The sequence below is a fragment of the Oncorhynchus tshawytscha genome, linkage group LG01 (assembly GCF_018296145.1).
Source record: "Oncorhynchus tshawytscha isolate Ot180627B linkage group LG01, Otsh_v2.0, whole genome shotgun sequence".
In the NCBI taxonomy this organism is placed as follows: domain Eukaryota; kingdom Metazoa; phylum Chordata; class Actinopteri; order Salmoniformes; family Salmonidae; genus Oncorhynchus; species Oncorhynchus tshawytscha.
The window spans coordinates 64,253,389-64,275,389 of NC_056429.1; the positions used below are offsets into that span (position 1 = coordinate 64,253,389).

At 42.0% G+C, this 22,001-nt stretch overlaps 1 protein-coding gene across 3 annotated transcripts; it reads left to right on the top strand.

The window, feature by feature from the left end:
• The first annotated feature begins 10,269 nt into the window (after positions 1-10,269).
• LOC112254852 (zinc finger protein Pegasus) lies at positions 10,270-21,998 on the top strand. 3 transcript variants are annotated; one of them, XM_024427762.2, is made up of 4 exons: positions 10,270-10,687; positions 15,611-15,779; positions 19,453-19,626; positions 19,824-21,998. In XM_024427762.2, exons 2-4 carry the CDS (start codon positions 15,647-15,649, stop codon positions 20,792-20,794), a joined length of 1,278 nt encoding a protein of 425 aa, XP_024283530.1. In that variant the 5' UTR covers positions 10,270-10,687; positions 15,611-15,646; the 3' UTR covers positions 20,795-21,998. The 3 variants fall into 3 exon arrangements, with proteins under 3 accessions (XP_024283530.1, XP_042180182.1, XP_042180184.1); XM_042324248.1 differs by lacking the exon at positions 10,270-10,687 and adding an exon at positions 10,721-11,083; XM_042324250.1 differs by lacking the exons at positions 10,270-10,687; positions 15,611-15,779 and adding an exon at positions 16,911-17,277.
• The last annotated feature ends 3 nt before the right edge of the window (positions 21,999-22,001 follow it).

Genomic DNA, 22,001 nt, shown 5'->3' on the forward strand with positions numbered 1-22,001 from the left:
ACATAACCAGGGGATCGATCAGAGGTCAGGGGTCAGTTAAGCCTCCTATTAGGCCGGGCCGCTCCCATCATTGCCTGACTAACGATGCCTGCAGCAGCCTGGACTGGGGATGAGGCTGGGACTAGGGCTGGGGCTTGGACAGGGCTGAGTCTGGGACTAGGGCAGGGGCTGGGGCTGGGGCTTAGCCTAGGTTAGGGTTGGGGCTTGGTCATAGCGTTAGAGCTAGTTATTCCAGGTTACGTGGTTGGTATGTAAAAAACTGCAAGGCCTATATGAATGTTGATGGTTTTTATATGGAAAGGTTTGATGTTTCAAAAATCAGAGCATGACAGCGTCTATAGGATAAGGCCCTTGGGCAAACTTCATGAGTCATTGGATAGAATAGAACAGAAACCAGCAGGGGAGCATGGGAAATCATTTCCAGTCAAGATTGGCTTTAATCAATACACTCAAAGGGCAGAGCCCTCATTAATCTACAACTTCCCTCACATAAGGAGCACTGTCTAATTCAGACTACTCTTTCTTTACCTAGCCTGACTCAATGACCACTCCACTCAAACTATTTAGTGATCCCCACAAAACTGTTCATTTAAAGTGTAGTTATCTTCTACCAGGAAGGTAAGTGAATAGGACATACATTGCAGGCTACACTAACCATAACGGTAACCTGTTTCATGTTACTTCCAAATGGTTATTTCCCCGAAGTAACACAACAATATGTCAAACTCTAAAAATCAAGGTACACCCATTTTTTACATCTTAATTTATCAGTGAAACACAGACTTTGCCCATTATATATGACCAAGAAACTAGGATTTGTGCGATGAATCCATTTAATCCAAAGGGAGAACATCAGCCTCCTTCTGTTTTGAGCAGTGTAGCCGACATGTTGCAAGCTGCTGCTTCACATGTTACCAGAAACCAGCAGAGCATTAGTGTTTAAGGATGTGCCAGTGGATACACTATATTATCCTCCTATGGACAGGCTAATCCGTTACAACCCTTCTTGCGGTGCAAGTTAAATGCTCGTATTAGGGCAACTGTGCATTCAGAGGCATCATTCAGGACAATGAGCTATAGCCAAGGAGTGACAAGCTAGAAAAATGCCCCCACTTTTCAGGCTGTACAAATGAGGTTTGGCCACGATAACTCACAACTGGACACTGCATTTAACGTCAGGAGCGAGCTGGCCAGTCAAAAGCTATTATACCATCTTCTTTATTTGTGGCCCGTGGTTTTGGTAGTCAGGCTCTCAAATAAATACTGCTAAAATGCCACTTCAGTCCAAAATATTGTCAAATTCTTTCTCTGACTTGTCTGGATCCGGATGGCAACCTGTTTCTGATGTTAGAAACCTTTAAGAGTCATGTGGTCAGGCACCAGAACATCAGTCAGTCCCAAACAACATCACAAGTAATAGGATATGCAAAAGAATAGATGTGGCCAGTAGTGGTTCTCTGAGGCTCCGTCCTCACCAAAGCCCAATAGTCAAATGAATTGATTACGAACTTATCATTGAATAATCACTTGCCTATAAAGAAGAAATGGCTTTGAATATATTTAAAGAATGATAGTCTTTCAAGAGTAACTGTACAATGTGTCACTGGTGACAGTCTATTTGATTGTTTTCAATATTTCATATTTCAGTCCTGTGAAAAATCAGACAGAGCCGAACTGGGCTATCACGGGTGAAGTGTAAATTATTCTAGTGGGGCCTTAAATGCCGTAATAAGGCAGTCACAGGAACATTCCGACTTCCGACTTCTTAAGGTGACAACGGCTTTATTGCGCGTCGCCTCATAAAGTCACATCAATGCTGTTCACCACTATTATAAAATGTCTGTTTAACATGCGTCTGTGTCGCTGTGTCTGTGATGGGTGTTATAGGTTTAAAGGCCTCAACAATTCCTGTTGAAACACAAAAGGAGCAGAAATATGAAGTCTCAGGATTACATGATACATAATATTTTATAAAGGATACATTGCTGTGTGTTAAGATGAGACAAAAAATAAGCCCTTTCACTGTCATAGAAGTGTCACATTTCTCTTTTTGTTCATTACCCCTCCCAAAGCCTTGGCAGCCTTGGTCAATAAAATATTTGTCTGTCCACTGAGTTGCTACATCTATACTAGAAGATGAAAGTTTGTCTTTGGAGAAAAGACAATTTAGTAAAGACTGTGGTGAGAGAATTCTCTATAATCAAGGAAATTATTGAAGGAAATGGGTTTTTTGATGTGCTTATATTAAATCTAATCCATCCTTTGTGCAGACATAGACTGCTCCAAACCTTACCAATCGGGGGCTTCACAGTAGCTTTGTGAAAGGCCACTTGTTTTGTTCTCTGTATAATTGGGGGGTGTCTCATTGCTGCGTTAAAAAAAGAAGCGGGTGGAAGGAGGGCCAGCCTTGTTTGCCAATGTAAAGTGTGATCCAGATAATAACATTCTCATTAAAGGCGGCAATTACATGAATTACAGTGGCGCGAGGCACGGCTGCAAGGAAATTAAGTGGTGAAGGAAAAGAAAAGCTTAATATATACCTCCTTTATCCTATTCCCCATCTCTCCAGCCTTTTTCAAATGTTCCACGCAGAGCGAGGGATCTCAAGAAAGGCATAGTCTCGCTACTAAAAGAATAAATCCCGTCAAAGTCCCCCTTCACCTTTCTGCCATAGTGACGGCTCTGGCTATCGTTACTATGGCTGCACTTGTCATGGATTAAAAAGCCTTTCTTTGAGGCTAATGTCCAATGCAGCTTTTACAAGAGCCCAACATATGACTGAAGTCTTAGAAAACTGCTTAGGGGCCTTCTCAAATTAAATCCCAATTTGTTTCAGGAGGAGGGAATTACTTGTTTCATGTTCTATAAAACCACAAACAGAACATAAACCGGGCCGTTGTGAAGAGAAGGAAGTCTTTTCATCCAGACCTTTTAAATGTGAATTAGGCAAAGTGGATAACTCTTCAACGTCCTCAAAGGCAGGTGTTGTCCCTAGGCCTGTTTCACCCTGCCTATATGTGACAGGCAGTAGACAAATTCAAAACAGAAACACAATTTGACATAATTTGACCAAATTTACTGATTTTGAATGTTTTTTTTTTGCAAACTTCTATGACTATTGTGCTTTATAAAACACTAAACTATGTCAATTAGCATGTTAAAACAAAAAAGTTGATCATTTACCTAATCAACTAATGAGTAGCAGTGGCCTGACACACAATGCTATAAGCTACGTTATCGGTTTTCGGCATACAGTTCATTCAATAAACTATACGTGTTCCTGGAGCATATGAAGTTATTCCCATTTAGTTTTCCAATGTTACTTTTCCAAAGTGCCTGGCCTAAGTATTAATGGCTGTAAATGTCAACTTAGGCATCAGTGTAGACCTGCTCTAAGCCTCATTAATACACAATGACCTTTACTATACAGCCTACACTACATCATAGTGGGCATATCATTAATTTGAAATGATCATGGATTTGGCTAATCATTCTCACTGTGAATAACTTTAGTAGGCCATGTGCAGTGCTAGGCCTAGTGGGCCTCTGTATATATAGCCTGCCTACCACTCCGCAAACTGGGCATGAAGGTGACTATTTCTGGAAACTAGTCCAAAATACACTTCTTACTTTAATTTTCAGGAATAAGTTTATGAAAGTGCGACAATACGGGCTTGCACTCATTGTAGAAATACTGCTGTAATGCATTCCTGGTAGTTTATTGATTGTTATCTTGCGCTGTCATGTATAATTTAAGTTAGATTGTTGGTGGAAGAAGGTGAGGACCAAAGCGCAGCGTGGTACGTGTTCATGTTATTTATTAAATACACCGAATGACAAAAACCAACAAAGAGAGTGAACGACAAGAAACAGTCCTGTAAGGTGAAATAACTACCCACAAACACAGGTGGGAACAGGATACCTAAGTATGGTTCCCAATCAGAGACAACAATTGACAGCTGCCTCTGATTGGGAACCATACCAGGCCAAACACATAGAAATACAACACACAGAACAAAACAGAATGAAAAACATAGAATGCCCTGAGCAAAGCAAAATAGAGACATAAAAAAGGAACTAAGGTCAGGACGTGACACTCGCATTTGTAGCTTGTGTCAATGTGCCTAGTGCTTCTTTAAATTCATGCTTGGAACAAGTCATTAAAAAGTTTATTTTGACAAAAAAAACACGGTTCAGTTTACAACATTTCTTCCTCAATTTACCAATTTTAGAGTCTGTGTGTTCGTCTCGAGAGCATGTGCCTGTCTCATGCACTACTTTACCTGTGTAATGCACTCACATTTTTTAGGTTAACATGTTTCAACTTCATAATCTCCAGCACCACTCCAACATCAACATTCAGTGAAAATGGCACATTTCTATGTTTTGTAGTAAAAAAAGAGAAATATGTGTTTCCAATGATATTACCAACCAATTTAGTAGACAAATTGTAGGCAATGCCTACTCACAATTGGTCAAAATCACACGATGCCTATCGATGACGTCATTGGAAACACTTATCTTCCTCTATATTTTTATTGACGTTGGGGTGGTGATGGAGATGATAAATATGAAGTTGAAAAATTGTGTAGTTTCCCTTTAATCCATTCTGAAATGTCAGTAACATAGTATTACGTTTAGTCTTTTGTACAAATTAAAAACCAATGACCATTATTTGTTTATTTAAAATAAATAGTTATTGTAGACCTATCTCATTCTGAGGTGTATTTTTGTTTCATGTGTGGATCCACCTTGTAATTGCTAGACTATATCCTATTGGACTACTGTTTCAGGCCATTTACTCATGTTAGTCGAGAACGCTGGTTGTGTAGGCCTATAAAAAAACATGCTGTTGATTTAGCTCTCAGGTATTAGTATATTAATACCTAGGCCTACCTAATAATAGTATGAGTATAGACTAAGCTGTCTGTTTTTTTTGCAGTTTTTGCAGTGTTTAAGAGCATTTTGCTCTATCCATTAGGTTGCTAGAGTAAGTAGCCTGGCAATAAACAAGTATGCAAAATCCTACTACACCGGCTCTGATGCTCGTCGGATGTGGCAGGGCTTGCAAACTATCGCGGGTTACAAAGGGAAACCCAGCCTCGAGCTAAATGCCTTCCTTGCACGCTTCAAGGCAAGCAACACTGAACCAGGCATGAGAGCACCAGTTGTTCCGGATGACTGTGTGATCACACTCTCCATAGCCGATGTGAGTAAGACCTTTAAACAGGTTAACATTCACAAGGCCGCAGGGACAGACACATTAGCAGTACGTGTACTCAGAGCATGCACAGATCAGCTGGCAAGTGTCTTCACTGATATTTTCAACCTCTCCCTGACCCAGTCTCTACCTATATGTTTCAAGCACACCACCATAGTCCCTGTGCCCAAGAACGCCAAGGTAACCTATCTAATTGACTATCACTCCGTAGCACTCACATCTGTAGCCATGAAATACTTTAAAAGGCTGGTCATGGCTCACATCAACACCATCATCCCAGACACCCTGGACCCACTCCAATTCGCATACCACCCCAACAGATCTGCAGTGATTCAATCTCTATTGCACTCCACACTGCCCTTTCCCACCTGGACAAAAGGAACACCTATGTGAGAATGCTGTTCATTAAATACAGCTCAGCATTCAACACTATAGCGCCCTCCAAACTCATCACTAAGCAAAAGACCCTGGGACTGAACACCTCCCTCTGCAACTGGATCCTGGACTTCCTGATGGGCTGCCCCCAGGTGGTGAGGGTATGCAACAACACATCAGCCACGCTGAGCCTCAACATGGGGGCCCCTCAAGGGTGCGTTCTTTGTCCCCTCCTGTACTCCCTGTTCACCAACGACTGCGTAGCCACGCATGACTCCAACACCATCATTAAGTTTGCAGACGACACAACAGTGGTAGCCTGATCACCGATGACGATGAGATGACAGTGTGGTGCCAGGACAACAACCTCTCCATCAACATCAGCAAGGTAAAGGAGCTGGTTGTGGACTATAGGAAATGGAGGGCCAAGCATGCCCCCATTCACATCAACGGGGCTGTAGTGGAGCGGGTCGAGAGCTCAAAGTCCCTCAGTGTCCACATCACTAAGGACCAGTCATGGTCCAAACACAACACAGTCGTGAAGAGGGCAGGACAACGCCTCTTCCCCCTCAGGAGGCTGAAAAGATTTGGAATGGGCCCTCAAATCCTCAAAGTTATACAGCTGGACCATTGAGAGCATCTTGACTGGCTGCACTGTTTGGCATCCGACCATAAGGCGCTAGAGGTGGTACTGTGTACGGCCCAGTACATCACTGGGGCCCGAGCTCCCTGCCATCCAGGACCTCTATACCAGGCGTTGTCAGAGGAAGGCCCTAAAAGTTGTCAAAGACTCCAGCTACCCAAGCAATAGACTGTTCTCTCTGCTACCGCACAGCAACAGGTACCAGAGTGCCAAGTCTGGGAACTAAAAGGCTCCTAAACAGCTTCTACCACCAAGCCATGAGATTGCTGAACAGTTAAACAAATGGCTACCCTGACTATTTGCATTGACACCCTTCTTTTGCAATGACTCTCCTGCACTGGCTCTATGCAAACTCACTAGACTCTGCCCAGTCACTCACGTACACACACATGCATATTGATGCCACACACATACTGTACACACACTCACACATATACAGTACACAATTTCATACTCTTTCACACTCTTCACATACACTAATGCTACTCTGTTTATTATCTGTCCTGATTGTCTAGTCACTTTTACCCTTACCTACATACAGTTGAAGTTGGACGTTTACATACACCTTAGCCAAATACATTTAAACTCCGTTTTTCACAATTCCTGACATTTAATCCCAGTAGAAATTCATTGTTTTAGGTCAGTTAGGATCACCACTCTATTTTAAGAATGTGAAATGTCATGATAATAGTAGAGAGAATGAGAATTTATTTCAGCTTTCATTTCTTTCATCGCATTCCCAGTGGGTCAGAAGTTACATACACTCAATTAATATTTGGTAGCATTGCCCTTAAATTGTTTAACTTGGGTCAAACGTTTCAGGTAGCCTTCCACAAGCTTCCCACAATAAGTTGGGGGAATTTCGGCCCATTCCTCCTGACAGGGCTGGTGTATCTGAGTCAGGTTTGTAGGCCTCCTTGCTCGCACACGCTTTTACAGTTCTGCCCACAAATTCTCTATAGGATTGAGGTCAGGGCTTTGTGATGGCCACTCCAATACCTTGACGTTGTTGTCCTTAATCCATTTTGCCACAACTTTGGAAGTATGCTTGGGGTCATTGTCCATTTGGAAGACCCATTTGTGACCAAGTTTTAACTTCCTGACTGATGTCTTGAGATGTTGCTTCAATATATCCACATAATTTCTCCTTATGATGCCATCTATTTTGTGAAGTGCACCAGTACCTCCTGCAGAAAAGCACACTCACAACATGATGCTGCCATCCCGTGCTTCATGGTTGGGATGGTGTTCTTCGGCTTGCAAGCCTCCCCCTTTTTCCTTCAAAAATAACGATGGTCATTATGGCCAAACAGTTCAATTTTTGTTTCATCAGACCAGAGGCCATTTCTCCCCAAAAGTATGATATTTGTCCACATGTGCAGTTGCAAACTGTAGTCTGGCTTTTTTATGGCGGTTTTGGAGCAGTGGCTTCTTCCTTACCGAGCGGCCTTTCAGGTTATGTCGATATAGGACTTGTTTTACTGTGGATATATATACTTTTGTACCTGTTTCCTCCAGCATCTTCACAAGGTCCTTTGCTGTTGTTCTGGGATTGATTTGCACTTTTCACACCAAAGTGCATTCATCTCTAGGAGACAGAATGCGTCTCCTTCCTGAGAGGTATAACGGCTGTGTGGTCCCATGGTGTTTATACTTGCGTACTATTGTTTGTACAGATGAACGTGGTACCTTCAGACGTTTGGAAATTGCTCCCAAGGATGAGCTAGACTTGTGGAGGTCTACATTTCTTTTCTGAGGTCCTGGCTGATTTTTTGGGATTTTCCCATGATGTCAAGCAGACAGGCACTGAGTTTGAAGGTAGGCCTTGAAAAACATCCACAGGTACACCTCCAATTGACTCAAATGATGTCAATTAGCCTATCCAAAGCTTCTAAAGCCATGGCATCAATTTCTGGAATTTTCCAAGCTGTTTAAAAGGCAGTCAACTTAGTGTAGGTAAACTTCTGACCCACTAGAATTGTGATACAGTGAATTATAAGTGAAATTATCTGTCTGTAAACAGTTGTTGAAAATATTACTTGTGTCATGCACAAAGTAGATGTCCTAACCGACTTGCCAAAACTATAGTTCGTTATTAAGAAATTTGTGGAGTCGTTGAAAAACATGTTTTAATGACTCCAACCTAAGTGTATGTAAACTTCCGACTTCAACTGTATATTACCGCAACCCCTGCACATTGATTCCGAACTGGTACTCCATGTTTCTAGCTTCGTTATTGTTAGTTTATTGTGTTACTATTTCCTTGTTTTATTTGGTACATTTTTCTTACTTTTTAACTGTGCATTGTTGGGGAAAGGGCCCGTAAGTAAGCATTTCACAGTAAAGTCTACACCTGTTGTATTCGGCACGCGACAAATACAATTTTGGATCCTTTTAGTACTGTCTTGTCAACTAGAAAACCTTTTTGAAATTACCATTCCTTTTGACTTGAATTACTGGACTGTGTATTTATAAATATCGTCATCACTTTTACACTGTGGGACTACAACACTGACTAAAATAAAAACAATTTTTGATCACACTACTAAGTCTGTTGTCCAATTTCAGTGCTGCCAGCCCAACTAACTATGCTGTCGGGTCTTCTTTCTAATAAGGCCTATCTGCAAAAACAATCCATGTGGAAGGCTTACAAAACCAAAAATATTTCGGCCTGAACAAATGAAACCCCCTAAACACACAAAAATGTGCTTTGTCTTTTCCAACTGACAAAATTATTGTCAGTGTGTGTAAATGATTTAAAGGCATCTGCCCCATTGGAAACCTGAGCATAATTAAATTGCAATAAAATAACATTAGTGTTGACAAGCTATTAGGTGATGTTATTGACTGCTCTCTGGGTCGTAGTTTAATCCAGTGAGCTGGACTGTCATGTCTGCCTTAGGCCCCAGCCCCTAGTCCCCTGGGACTGCTATTGTCAGCTGACATGGAGAAGCCTTGTTATCTTGGCAGTGGAACTCTGTGCAGGTCTATTAGCAGACTTATCATGTAGACATTTTGAATCTTAATATACCTGATGTCAACAATTGCCTTCACCAATATTTAGAGTGGAAGTTTATTTCAAGTTATAACCTTGTGTTCATGTTTATGTTATGAGTGGATGGATGCATGCTGGACACTGCTAATCTATGGACAAAATACACCATCTAGTGTACAGAAACTGAACTGGAATAAAAACAAAAATTGAACTGACTGGATGTTCTCATCCACTCTATTTCTAAATCTGCTCATGATCGTGCTGCTAGAGACAGACTTCAGATTTCATTGTAAAGATTTTATTCTGAGTGGTCCTTGGTTCAACTTGAACAGTTCATGCCACCATGCCTCGCTGTTAGACCGTGTACATTACTTGCTGTACTGCTCTTGTAACATCACAAGGCAATGTGGCACTGAAAAGGATACAATGGCCTCACTCAAACTGCTAGTTTATCACCCTCTTCTCAATGGTTTCCCTACAACTTGACACAAATGGGGAAATATGATCTTCTCCAAATGTTTTAACTGTTCAATTATTGATAGTGATGAAACATAAATGAGTCAATCTAGCTATTTAAAGTAATGAAATTGCTGTTGCTCAAATGTAGCGCTTTGTAATTAAACGTCTATGTTTGGAAGTGTGAGCGGTTTAATCGCCTAATGTTATGGGTACAAAATAGTCAACATTTTATATTTAGTGGACACTGACAAATTAAGGCAACAGTTTCCACAATTCAATTAAATAATAATGCAATGAATGCAGCAGAATGCAATGTTAAGCCTGTCAAAATTGTGTTAATTACAGGTGACTATTATTTGGCACTGACAGCAAAACAAAGTTTGGAAAGATGTATGTACCATCTAGTTGATTAGTGCAGTCTGCTTGTATTTAATAAGATCTTGAGAAATAATTAAACTCACCCTGCTGTACTACCACAGAGTTTTAAAAGTATCTTTGGTGGGCTACAACCACTGAGGTACACAGTATGTGAGCTACTACAGCAGTTATTTCCTAGGAACTGTTCTTCGCGCAATTATTGCACCTTGAGGCGGGACGAATTTCGCGGGTGCACTGGGTGAACTCTCACCTCCACAAATTGCTTCATTGTTTTGATTCAGATAACGTAGTTAGCTCTATATTGCACATTTATGTGATTAGAGACCAACCGACTGATGCTGTAGCACGCTTAGCTATTCGCCATAGGACCTCGATGCAGCCGTAGTTGAGTGATGCCTATGTAAACGGAACAGTTGTTTAGGTCGAAAGACAGTAGCCAGCTGGCTAACCTGAAGTTAGCAACAACATGAACGCTATTTCAACGGAACTGATCAGTCACTTGGACACTTGTCGTCACCGGTCAATTACTGAGTTTGCCACGAATAATCGTCTGTCTTTCACTAGCTGGCTAGAGACATATTAATACTTGCTAACAATTTGTTGACATTTTGAAAAGGTAAGTTGATTCGCTAGCTAGTAAGCTAGCTCCTTGGTTACCTGGCCAGCTGAGTGTTCCAGCAATCAATGGTGGAATCGATGTTCTGTCGATGACATTGGCTAGCTAAAAGGACCTGCTAAAGTTTACATTTAGCAACATTTTTTTGTCATTTTGCAGACTTACTTACAGTTATTGCATTCATCCTAAGATACTTAGCTACTGGTAGGTGGGACAATCACATGCATAGAAAGTACAGAGCAAGAAGGGAGAGGAAGTTAAGTGCAAGTGTTGGTTCAGGAAATGTTTTTTTGGACGGAGGTTTGAAGTGACGAGGTGGATTATTTAAGATACTATTTGAAGAGGTTTTCTGGTGCTTTCGGGAGATGGGCAGGACACTGCTGTCCTAGTTTCAGGGTAGGGCTGGGCGATATTGCCTATAAATCAGATTTTTTTTTCTACTTAACGATGTATATCTAGATTCTGTTTTTTAATTCTCAAAATAAGTATTGTACAATTAAAGGTCAGATATACTGCATTTCAAACAGTCAGCAATAATCAAATGAATTCAGGATTTGTGAAGTTATACCCAGGCTAAATATAATCCATAACCATTAATAATTTAATTATTTTATCAAAATAGTTTAATTAACCTGCTATTTTTGTTGTTGTTGCAATAATCACTGATCTGGCATTGAAGTCGGTCTATGAAAAGGACATGTTTTATTACAAATTCGACTATAACCATGCATAATGCACATTCAACTTCTTGTAACAGGCATTAGGGACGGCAGTGGTTTGAGCAAATCACATTTTATTTGTCACATGCGCCGAATACAACAGATGTAGACATTACAGTGAAATGCTTACTTACAAGCCCTTAACCAACAATGCTTTAAGAAAAAAAGTGTTAAGAGATCAGTAGAAAATATAAAAGTAACAAATAATTAAACAGCAACAGTCAAATAACAAGCAAGGCTATATACAAGGGGTAACGGATCTGAGTCAATGTGCAGGGGCACAGGTTAGTTGAGGTAATATGTACATGGGCAAAAGTTGAGAATGACACACATTAATTTCCACAAAGTTTGCTACTTCAGTGTCTAGATATTTGTCAGATGTTACTATGGAATACTGAAGTATAATTACAAGCATTTCATAAGTGTCAAAGGCTTTTGACAATTACATGAAGTCGATGCAGAGTCAATATTTGCAGTGTTGACCCTTCTTTTTCAAGACCTCTGCAATCCCCCCTGCATGCTGTCAATTCGCTTCTGGGTCACATCCTGACTGATGGCAGTCCATTATTGCATAATCAATGCTTGGAATTTGTCTGAATTTGTCGGTTTTTGTATGTCCACCCGCCTCTTGAGGATTGACCACAAGTTCTCCATGGGATTAAGATCTGGGGAGTTTCCTGGCCATGGACCCAAAATATCTATGTTTTGTTCCTCGAGCCACTTAGTTATCACTTTTGTCTTATGGCAAGGTGCTCCATCATGCTGGAAAAGGCATTGTTCGTCACCAAACTGTTCCTGGATGGTTGGGAGAAGTTGCTCTCGGAGGATGTAATGGTACCATTCTTTATTCATATCTGTGTTCGTAGGCAAAATTGTGAGTGAGCCACTCCCTTGGCTGAGAAGCAACCCCACACATGAATGGTCTCAGGATGCTTTACTGTTGGCATGACACAGGACTGATGGTAGTGCTCACCTTGTCTTCTCCAGACAAGCTTTTTTCCGGATGCCCCAAACAATTGGAAAGGGGATTCAGAGAAAATGACTTTACCCCAATCCCCAGTAGTCCAACCCCTGTACCTTTTGCAGAATATCAGTCTGTCCCTAATGTTTTTCCTGGAGAGTGGATTCTTTGCTGCCCTTCTTTACACCAGGCCATCCTCCAAAAATCTTTGCCTCACTGTGCGTGCAGATGCACTCACACCTGCCTGCTGCCATTCCTGAGCAAGCTCTGTACTGTTGGTGCCCCGATCCCACAGCTAAATCAACTTTAGGAGACAGTCCTGGCACTTGCTGGACTTTTTTGGGCACCCTGAAGCCTTCCTCACAACAATTGAACCGCTCTCCTTGAAGTTCTTGATGATCTGATAAATGGTTGATTTAGGTACAATCTTACTGGCAGCAATATCCTTTCCTGTGAAGCCCTTTTTGAGCAAAGCAATGATGACGGCAAGTGTTTCCTTGCAGGTAACCATGATTGACAGAGGAAGAACAATGATTCCAAGCATCACCCTCCTTTTGAAGCTTCCAGTCTGTTATTCGAACTCAATCAGCATGACAGAGTGATCTCCATCCTTGTCAACACTCACACCTGTGTTAACGAGAGAATCACTGACATGTCAGCTGGTCCTTTTGTGACAGGGCTGAAATGCATTGGAAATGTTTTTGGGGAATTCAGTTCATTTGCATGGCAAAGAGGGACTTTGCAATTAATCTGATCACTCTTTAACATTCTGGACTATATGCAAAATTGCCATCGTACAAACTTTCACTTTGTGAGAATTAATATTTGTCATTCTCAACTTTTGGCCACGACTGTACATGTAGAGTTTAGAGGCAGGGGAGGGCTTAGTGTAAACCATAGAGAAAGAGGGGAAGCAAGAGGTTTCACTCTTGCTAAAATCTTTTTGCAAACAGCTGCCGTTTTGACTACTACTCAAACGTTAGAGCGTATGGAGTCTGTCTACTTCTCTACTATTCATATCTGTTTGCGGAACCAAAATATTCACTATGGATCTTACTGTAGAGCTGCATTACCATTTTCTTCTAACTTCCCCTACTTCTGTTTGTCAAATCTGAAAACGGATTAGGAATAACATCTACCAATCTGTAGATACAGCTGTTTTAGTAACCCATCAACTGCACTCTTTATAGCTGCGGTAAATCATGTCAGAAGCTAGCAGATTAATTATTTACCAACAAGAGCTGCAAATTCCAATAAAACTACATGTTTTAAAGTTCACTTTCTTTGCTTTGTCTAATAACACTATCAAGAATCTAGCAAAGCCATTTTGTGGGCCAGAGTGCAGGTTTTAGTTAATATTAAAGCACAAACTTACTGTGCGTTAGCATGTTTCTCACACTTTCTTTAGCCAAAAGGCAGCAGTGTTGCCATGCAATGCTAGTTTTCCTGTCTCTTAAAATAAGGTTGGGCTGTACCCCTCTGATTGGAAAGAGCAGATTTGGAATAGTGTCTACCAATAGTAAGTTACCCCTGTTTGCCAGAGTTTTTAGAGTGACAAAAAGTGGCATGCTGACGTCATACAGTGGTTGTGGTCAATAGATGAGTGGTCAGTAGTTGTGGTTGTGATCAGGAGTTGTGTAGTTGTGATCAAACGGTGTTTGGGTCTTTTGAGTGTCAAAAAAGATACGCATCAAATAACACTATTTGACATGTTTTAATAGGCTTGTTGACCAATCAGGACCTGAGTGACTGCACGGCACAATAATTCAACGCATTGATACATTTTTTATGTAGTTATTACACATTGATTACACTGTCACTCTTATTTCATGTCACAACTATCCTATGATGCTGGTAAAGTTGTTTTGCGCACCTACAGTGCTGGTCATTAAAAAAAAAGCTAGCTAGCTCATGGATGCAAACAGTGTTCTTCCCTAAAAACATGGCAAAACATCTGTTCTGACCACTCATCTAGTGACCACAACCACACATCTGCTGACCACATCTAATGAGCACAAAACACAACTACTGACCACATCCACACAACTTTTGACCGCAAACACACTACTGCTGACGACATCTAGTGACCACAACCACACAACTACTGACCACTCATCTAGTGACCACAACTTACCGCAACCACACAACTGCTGACCACATCTAGTGACCACAAACAGACATCTAGTGACTACAACCACAGCTTCTGACCTCATCTACTGACCACAACCTCTGACCACAACCACACAACCTCTGACTACAACTACTGACACAGAACCACACAACTTCTGACTACAACTACTGACACAGAACCACAACTTCTGACCACATCTAGTGACCACAACCACACAACTTCTGACCACAATCAAAGCTGCTTACCACAACTCCTGATCACAACTACACAACTCCTGATCACAACTACACAACTCCTGATCACAACTACACAACTCCTGATCACAACTACACAACTCCTGATCACAACTACACAACTCCTGATCACAACTACACAACTCCTGATCACAACTACACAACTCCTGATCACAACTACACAACTCCTGATCACAACTACACAACTCCTGATCACAACTACACAACTCCTGATCACAACTACACAACTCCTGATCACAACTACACAACTCCTGATCACAACTACACAACTCCTGATCACAACTACACAACTCCTGATCACAACTACACAACTCCTGATCACAACTACACAACTCCTGACCACAACCACTCATCTATTGACCACAACCACACAACTGCTGACCACAACCACACAACTGCTGACCTCATCTACTGACTACAACCACACAACTTCTGACCACATCTTGTGACCACAACCACAACTTCTGACCACAATCACAAAGCTGCTTACCACAACTACTGACAGAAACCACACAACTACTGACAACAGACCACGGCCACACAACTTCTGACCACATAGTGAACACAACCACATAACTATGGACGACAACCACACAACTTCAGACCACAACCACACAACTCCTGACCAAAACTACTGACCTCATCTAGTGACCACAACACTTCTGACCACAATCACAAAGCTGCTTACCACAGCTACTGACAGCAACTACTGACCACAACCACACAACTTCTGACCACAGCATAGACTGAAATTAACTCTGCGTTCTAAATCACAAGTTATGTCAATGTATTGTCATGTTTTTCGCTTATCTGTCTGCCTATTGACACTGTCATCATCATGTGCTGTTATGGATACAGTTGATTTATTGCACCTGAAAGCATCTCTACCTTCCAATGGGCGAGGAAAAGCCAGAGACGTTGGACTTTGTCAAAGACTTCCAAGAGTATCTCAGCCAGCAGACTCAACATGTGAACATGATCTCGGGCTCCGTCAGTGGAGTCAAAGAGATGGACGACCTACCAGCAGGTAAGCCTAGCCCAGTTTAGACCTGAGGGAAACTCGGGTCTGGTTTTAATTTTTACCCACCTTGCAAGTTATTTGCCGACCGTTCCTGTTTGCTACACTTTTCCCGCTTCCTAAACTATATCCGTCATTTGTAGACTGTTCTGATTAGGAGGTCGTCGTTTGCATTGCGGAGCGTTGTCCAGGAAATAATTTAAATCCAATTGTTAGATGCTACTACCCCCTCCAAATCAAAACCAAACATGGATTCCATGTTGTGTTCTCGCCAATCTTTCACTCCTGTTTTGTTGACCTATTCCGGCTTGCAATATGGGCACCATGCTGCCCTAGACGTAGCTTGAAGACCCCATGTTGAATTGTACGTTGGGCAGAAATTTGCATCATGAAAGTTTCCTTTCACGACTTCTACAAGCCAGAATGTTGAATGAAATACTTTACCAGTTTACTGTCAACTTACTTTACCAGTTGTCCATGTGGTTGGTCCTTTTTATAGGTAGGAATGTGAGACAATATATCCAGTGTTACGAATCCCTTTTGGCCCGACAGTCTAGGGGGGGATGGTAATGAGACCCGTAACATAACTCATGGAAATTGTGACAAAGTAAAAGTGCGAACGAAATAACCACGACAACTGAAATTATACCGTCAAACTCAGGGTTTATTGTAAAACACACGGTAATGGGGGGGGAGCAGGAAAAGGGGCTGAGCTGGACCCAAGGAAAGCAACAATAAGCATCCAAAACACCCCTAAGCTAGACTAGCCTATTTTAACAACAGCTAACTAACCAAAAATAGTGGGTGGTCCGCCCAGTTCTAACTAGTGTTTTTAACAAAGTCTACCTACAGGTAGTGTATGCCCATGGGCGACTTGTCTTGGTTTCCCCTTTTCCCACCAGCAAACAAACACCATAACCAAAAACAATACTCACAGGAGATGACAAAGTGATTTGGAGGTGCTCAAACAAAAGAGAGGTTAAGACACACAGAGATCTACATACAGGCAATTACAAAGAGATTGAGCTCTAGAGCAAACAACTGATGGGGTTTTTAAACCAAGGGAAAGGAACTGTGATAGGGTAGGAAACAGGAGGAGGTGTGTCTTCTGATTGATGATTGATTGTTGACTGATTGGGGAGTGATGATGTTCACCTGTGAGGGGAGAAGGAGAGAAAAGAAACACTCACAGGATACACACACAGGATACTTGTATCCGTAACACACAGGAATGTATAATTCAACTTTTCAAAGTGCTTCAAAAACTTTTTGTAGTGCGTTGAGATTTCTATCACATGACGCATGCGCTTATAAGACGAAAATACATGTACGAGGTGCATGCATACTTGGCGAGCACGTGTTTACGTGGTTCTGCGCATGCTTCAGGTGATGAAAACCTGAAAGAACTGCCAGCGCTTTGAAAAATGTATTTAATTATACTTTCCTGTTGATATGTTGTCTCACATCCCTACCTGCAAAAGGACCAACTGCACAAACAACCGGTAAAGTAAGTTCAAATATACTTAAAAAACAAAAAACAAATCTGGTTTGTAGAGCTTGGGAGAGGAAATGTATGGCATTAATCTCAGACTGTGAACCAGAGGTAACAGTCTTTTGTTGGGATTGTCTGGGATTGTTTGGCAACCCCAGACCGGAAGCAGAGGAAATGTGTGTGTGTGTGCAAAGTGAGAACAAAATAACATTTCCATATTTAATAGTTTATTGTTCACTGCTTGGCGACGCAAACGGTGCACTCCGATCAGTAGCTCCGGATGTTGGACACATGCTGTTAAGCAGGTACTGCCATTTGACTATGAGTTCTCTCGAACGCAGTCGCTATGGAATGCCCTTAGACCTCATTTCAATTAAATAATTAATCAGAGGTCTAGTATTGGGCTACAGGTAGGCCTTACTATGGCATCAACACAAACCACCATTTTGACTGTCAACTGACTCTTGCCCTTGTCCTCTGAGTAAACTATCTGATTCAAACAGTTTTATCCAGACTGTTTCATGCATGATTCTGTTATCATTCTAAAAACCATTCATGCGAGTGGAGTGTAATGATTAGAAAGTGTGTGCCCTCAGGTCTGGAGGGAAGCAAAAGTTATTCCCCTACCTAAGAACAGTAAAGCCCCCTTTACTGGCTCAAATAGCCGACCAATAACCCTGTTACCAACCCGCAGTAAACTTTTGGAAAAAATTGTGTTTGACCAGATACAATACTATTTTACAGTAAACAAATTGACAACAGACTTTCAGCACGCTTATAGGTAAGGACATTCAACACGCACAGCACTTACACAAATGACTGATTGGCTGAGAGAAATTGATGATGAAAAGATTGGGGGAGCTGTTTTGTTAGATTTCGATAATGTCAAAAGCTGCATTGATCAAAGTCTGCTGCTGGCAAAACTTATGTGTTATGGCTTTACACCCCCTGCTATATTGTGGATAAAGAGTTACCTGTCTAACAGAACACAGATGGTGTTCATTTAATGGAAACCCCCCAAAAATCTAGGTAGAATCAGGAATTCCCCAGGGCAGCTGTCTAGACCCCTTACTTTTTCAATCTTTACTAACGAGTAAAGCCAGTGTGTCTATGTATGCAGATGACTCAACACTATACATGTCAGCTACTACAGCAACTGAATGACTGCAACAGTTAACATAGAGCTACAGTTAGTTTCAGAATGCGTGGCAAGGAATAAGTTAGTCCTAAATAAAAGCATTGTATTTGGGACAAATCCTTCAATAAACCCTAAACCTCAACTAAATCGTGTAGTGAATAATGTGGAAATTGAGCAAGTTGAGGTGACTAAAGTAACCCTGGAATGTAAACTGTCATGGTCAAAACGTATTGATACAACAGTAGCTAGGATGGGGAGAAGTCTGTCCACAATAAAGTGCTGCTCTGCATTCTTAACAGCACTATCAACAAGGCAGGTCCTACAGGCCACAGTTTTGTCGCACCTGGACTACTGTTCTGTCGTGTGGTCAGGTGCCACAAAGAGAGACTTAGGAAAATTGCAATTTTTTCAGAACAGGACAGCACGGCTGGCCCTTGATGTATACAGAGAGGTAACATTAACAATATGCATGTCAATCTCTCCTGGCTCAAAGTGGAGGAGAGATTGACTTTGTCACTAATTGTACTTGTGAGAGGTGACATGTTGAATGCACTGAGCTGTCTGTTTGAACTACTGGCACACAGCTCGGGCACCCATGCATACCCCATAAGACATGCCACGAGGTCTCTTCAGAGTCCCCAAGTCTAAAACAGACAATATGAGGTGCAGAGTACTACATAGAGCCATGACTACATGGAACTCTATTCCACATCAAGTAACTCATGCAAGCAGTAAAATGTGATGTAAAAAAACAGATAAAAATACACCTTTTGGAACAACGAGGACTGTGAAGCAACACAAACATAGACACATGCATACAAATACACAATAACATACGCACTATACACACACATACACATGGATTTTGTGTTGTAGATATGTGTTAGTAGAGTAGGGGCCTGAGGGCACACACTTAATATGTTGGGAATGTATTGTAATGTTTTAATAAATATATACCTGCCTTAATTTTGCTGGATCCAGGGATCCATAATAAATACAAATATAGATATTTCTCTTGAACCTGTGTTGTGATTATTCCTGTACCTGTGCAGATTGCAGTCAGAATGGATTAGACCACCCCTCAGCGGATATGTCCCTTGATGACGGCTCAGGGATGCTGGTGGATGGCTTCGAGAGAACATATGACGGCAAACTCAAGTGCCGTTACTGTAACTATGCTACCAGAGGCACAGCACGACTCATTGAACATATCCGCATTCACACTGGTGAGCTTGAATAGAACAGATAACACCATGCAGATGCTACCAGATGAAGATCACTCGCTGAGCATTTTCTCTTATACAAAGCTTTCACCCTTTTCTTTTCATTAGGCCTAGTTAGTTAGTTATCAGACAAAAAGCAAAAAACATGACATTTAAAATGTCCTAAGACTTTATTCTTCCTCTTTCCTCTAATCAAACAGGAGAGAAACCCCACAGATGCCACCTGTGTCCTTTTGCCTCTGCCTATGAGCGCCACCTAGAGGCGCACATGCGCTCCCACACAGGAGAAAAGCCTTACAAGTGTGAGCTGTGCTCCTTCCGCTGCAGCGACCGCAGCAACCTTTCACACCACCGGCGCCGCCGCCACAAGCTCTTACCCATGAAAGGTGCTCGCTCTTCTCTCTCCCACAAGAAGATGCTGAGCGTCCTGCAGAAGAAGACCAGCCTGGGCTATGGTCGCCGGCTCCTCATCAACTTCAGCCCCCCCTCCATGGTGATGCACAAGGCTGAGCACCTGGATGACTACTCCCACGAACTGCCCCACCTGCGCCAGGAGACCTACGACGACCAAGGTGCTGGTGGAGATGGAACCTCCAGGGACAATCACCACCATCACCACCACAACCTGGTCATGGAAAACCCCCTCAATCAGCTCTCCACCCTGGCTGGTCAACTGGCCAACCTGCCCTCTGAAGCTGAGGGCGAGACCCAACAGCCTCCCATATCTCCAGGTGCAGAGTCCTGTGTGGACGAGAAGCCCTTCCTCGTCCAGCAGCCTCTCCCAGCCACCGCTTCTGCTGCTGCGTCAGCCAGCACTGCCCATGCTGCCTCCTCCTCCCCCATCACCCCAGAGCCCAGGCCCCCACCACACAGCAACTGCAGCCCCGGAGCAGGTCCCTGCAGCGAGCACAGTGGGCGCACCAGTACCCCCAGCATCACCAATAGCCAGCCCAGCACACCAGTCCCGGGCCTGCCCTCGTTGCATCAAGACCCCCAGATGCTGCACCACTGCCAGCACTGTGACATCTACTTCCCTGACAACATCCTGTACACCATCCACATGGGCTGCCACGGCTACGAGAACCCCTTCCAGTGCAACATCTGTGGCCACAAGTGCAGGAGCAAATATGACTTTGCCTGTCATTTTGCCAGGGGACAGCATAAGCAGTGACTTGTCACCGGGTCAGTGGCGAAGAACTGGAGATGATTGAAGGTGTTTTTATTTAATTCCATAATGGTGATTTTTTTATTTATTGCTGTTGATCTTTCTGAAATTGGACATGATGTAGCCTTTGCAAATTCTGTATAGTGAATTTGATTTTACAGGAAAGAAAATAACATTTGACAGTGCCCATGTGTATGTAATGTGTAGGGATGGAGTGGTTTAGAGGTACAACTCACTTGACCGGTTTGATCGTTAAACATTCCTTATGTGTTTTTTTTTTTTTTACATGAACACCATTTTCAGCCTTACTAACATACTGTAGTTATAGATGCTAACATTTTATGAGAGTGCTCGTTTATCGGCTTTAACCGTAACCCACTAAACCATTTCCGAGTGCAACGACGGCACCATTCATGCCTCCCAACAGTGCCTACCATATTCACAATCACTTTACATTTGTACATTTGACATCTTTATTTTTTTTCTGTTTGTTTTCTTTAGATGCGGGTGTTATGTTGTCGTTTTGATGGATTTGTAAACAGTGCCCTTCCTTCACCATCAGCTTTTTGCTAATTGGGTGTCGTGGAAAATAAAGCATAACCTTATACATCATGTTATATTGTGACATTTAAATGGAATATGTCATTGTGAGATCCAATACCTCTACTGTCAAAGCATTATCACCATATTTTCTCTTTTGTCAATCCCGTTCAGTCCAGAATGGCCAAGTAGCACCAGAGATGCCATGTTTTAGCATGCATGCCATGCCTTTTGGATTTCTTCTGTCCTTATATAATCAAGGCATTGCATATTAGGGATCTGTGCTTTAGATATTTATTGAGCATTGTAATCTACATTTCCCGGTCGGTTAGGTGTTGTGTCAATGAAGTTGAAATTATACTGAAGTGAAGATTACTGCCTTAGCAGGGTTGTTTTGTATTGGATACTGTTGTGTCTGCATAGCAACATTTGTGGAGAACATAGTTACTGTTTCTAGGACTAATTGCATGTCACCATGCTTACAGGCGTCCAATGATTGAGGGGTTACGTAAAGGGGAAGAACTTGAAGGGAGTTTGTTTAATGTGTTGTCTCTTGATAGAGCAGGTGAATGTAGAAGCGTTTTGGCGATCATCATGTCCCCTTGGATGACAAATAGTTTTATGTGAGAGGAATATTAACACATTTCTAAGTAAAGTGTTTTCTAACAGATCT

What these genes read in the sequence shown, in the direction of transcription:
- LOC112254852 (XM_024427762.2), top strand. Translation starts at nt 15,647, where the DNA reads ATGGGCGAGGAAAAGCCAGAGACGTTGGACTTTGTCAAAGACTTCCAA. An exon ending in GATGGACGACCTACCAGCAG is followed by an intron (nt 15,780 to 19,452) that starts GTAAGCCTAGCC and finishes GTACCTGTGCAG; the next exon opens with ATTGCAGTCAGAATGGATTA. An exon ending in ACATATCCGCATTCACACTG is followed by an intron (nt 19,627 to 19,823) that starts GTGAGCTTGAAT and finishes CTAATCAAACAG; the next exon opens with GAGAGAAACCCCACAGATGC.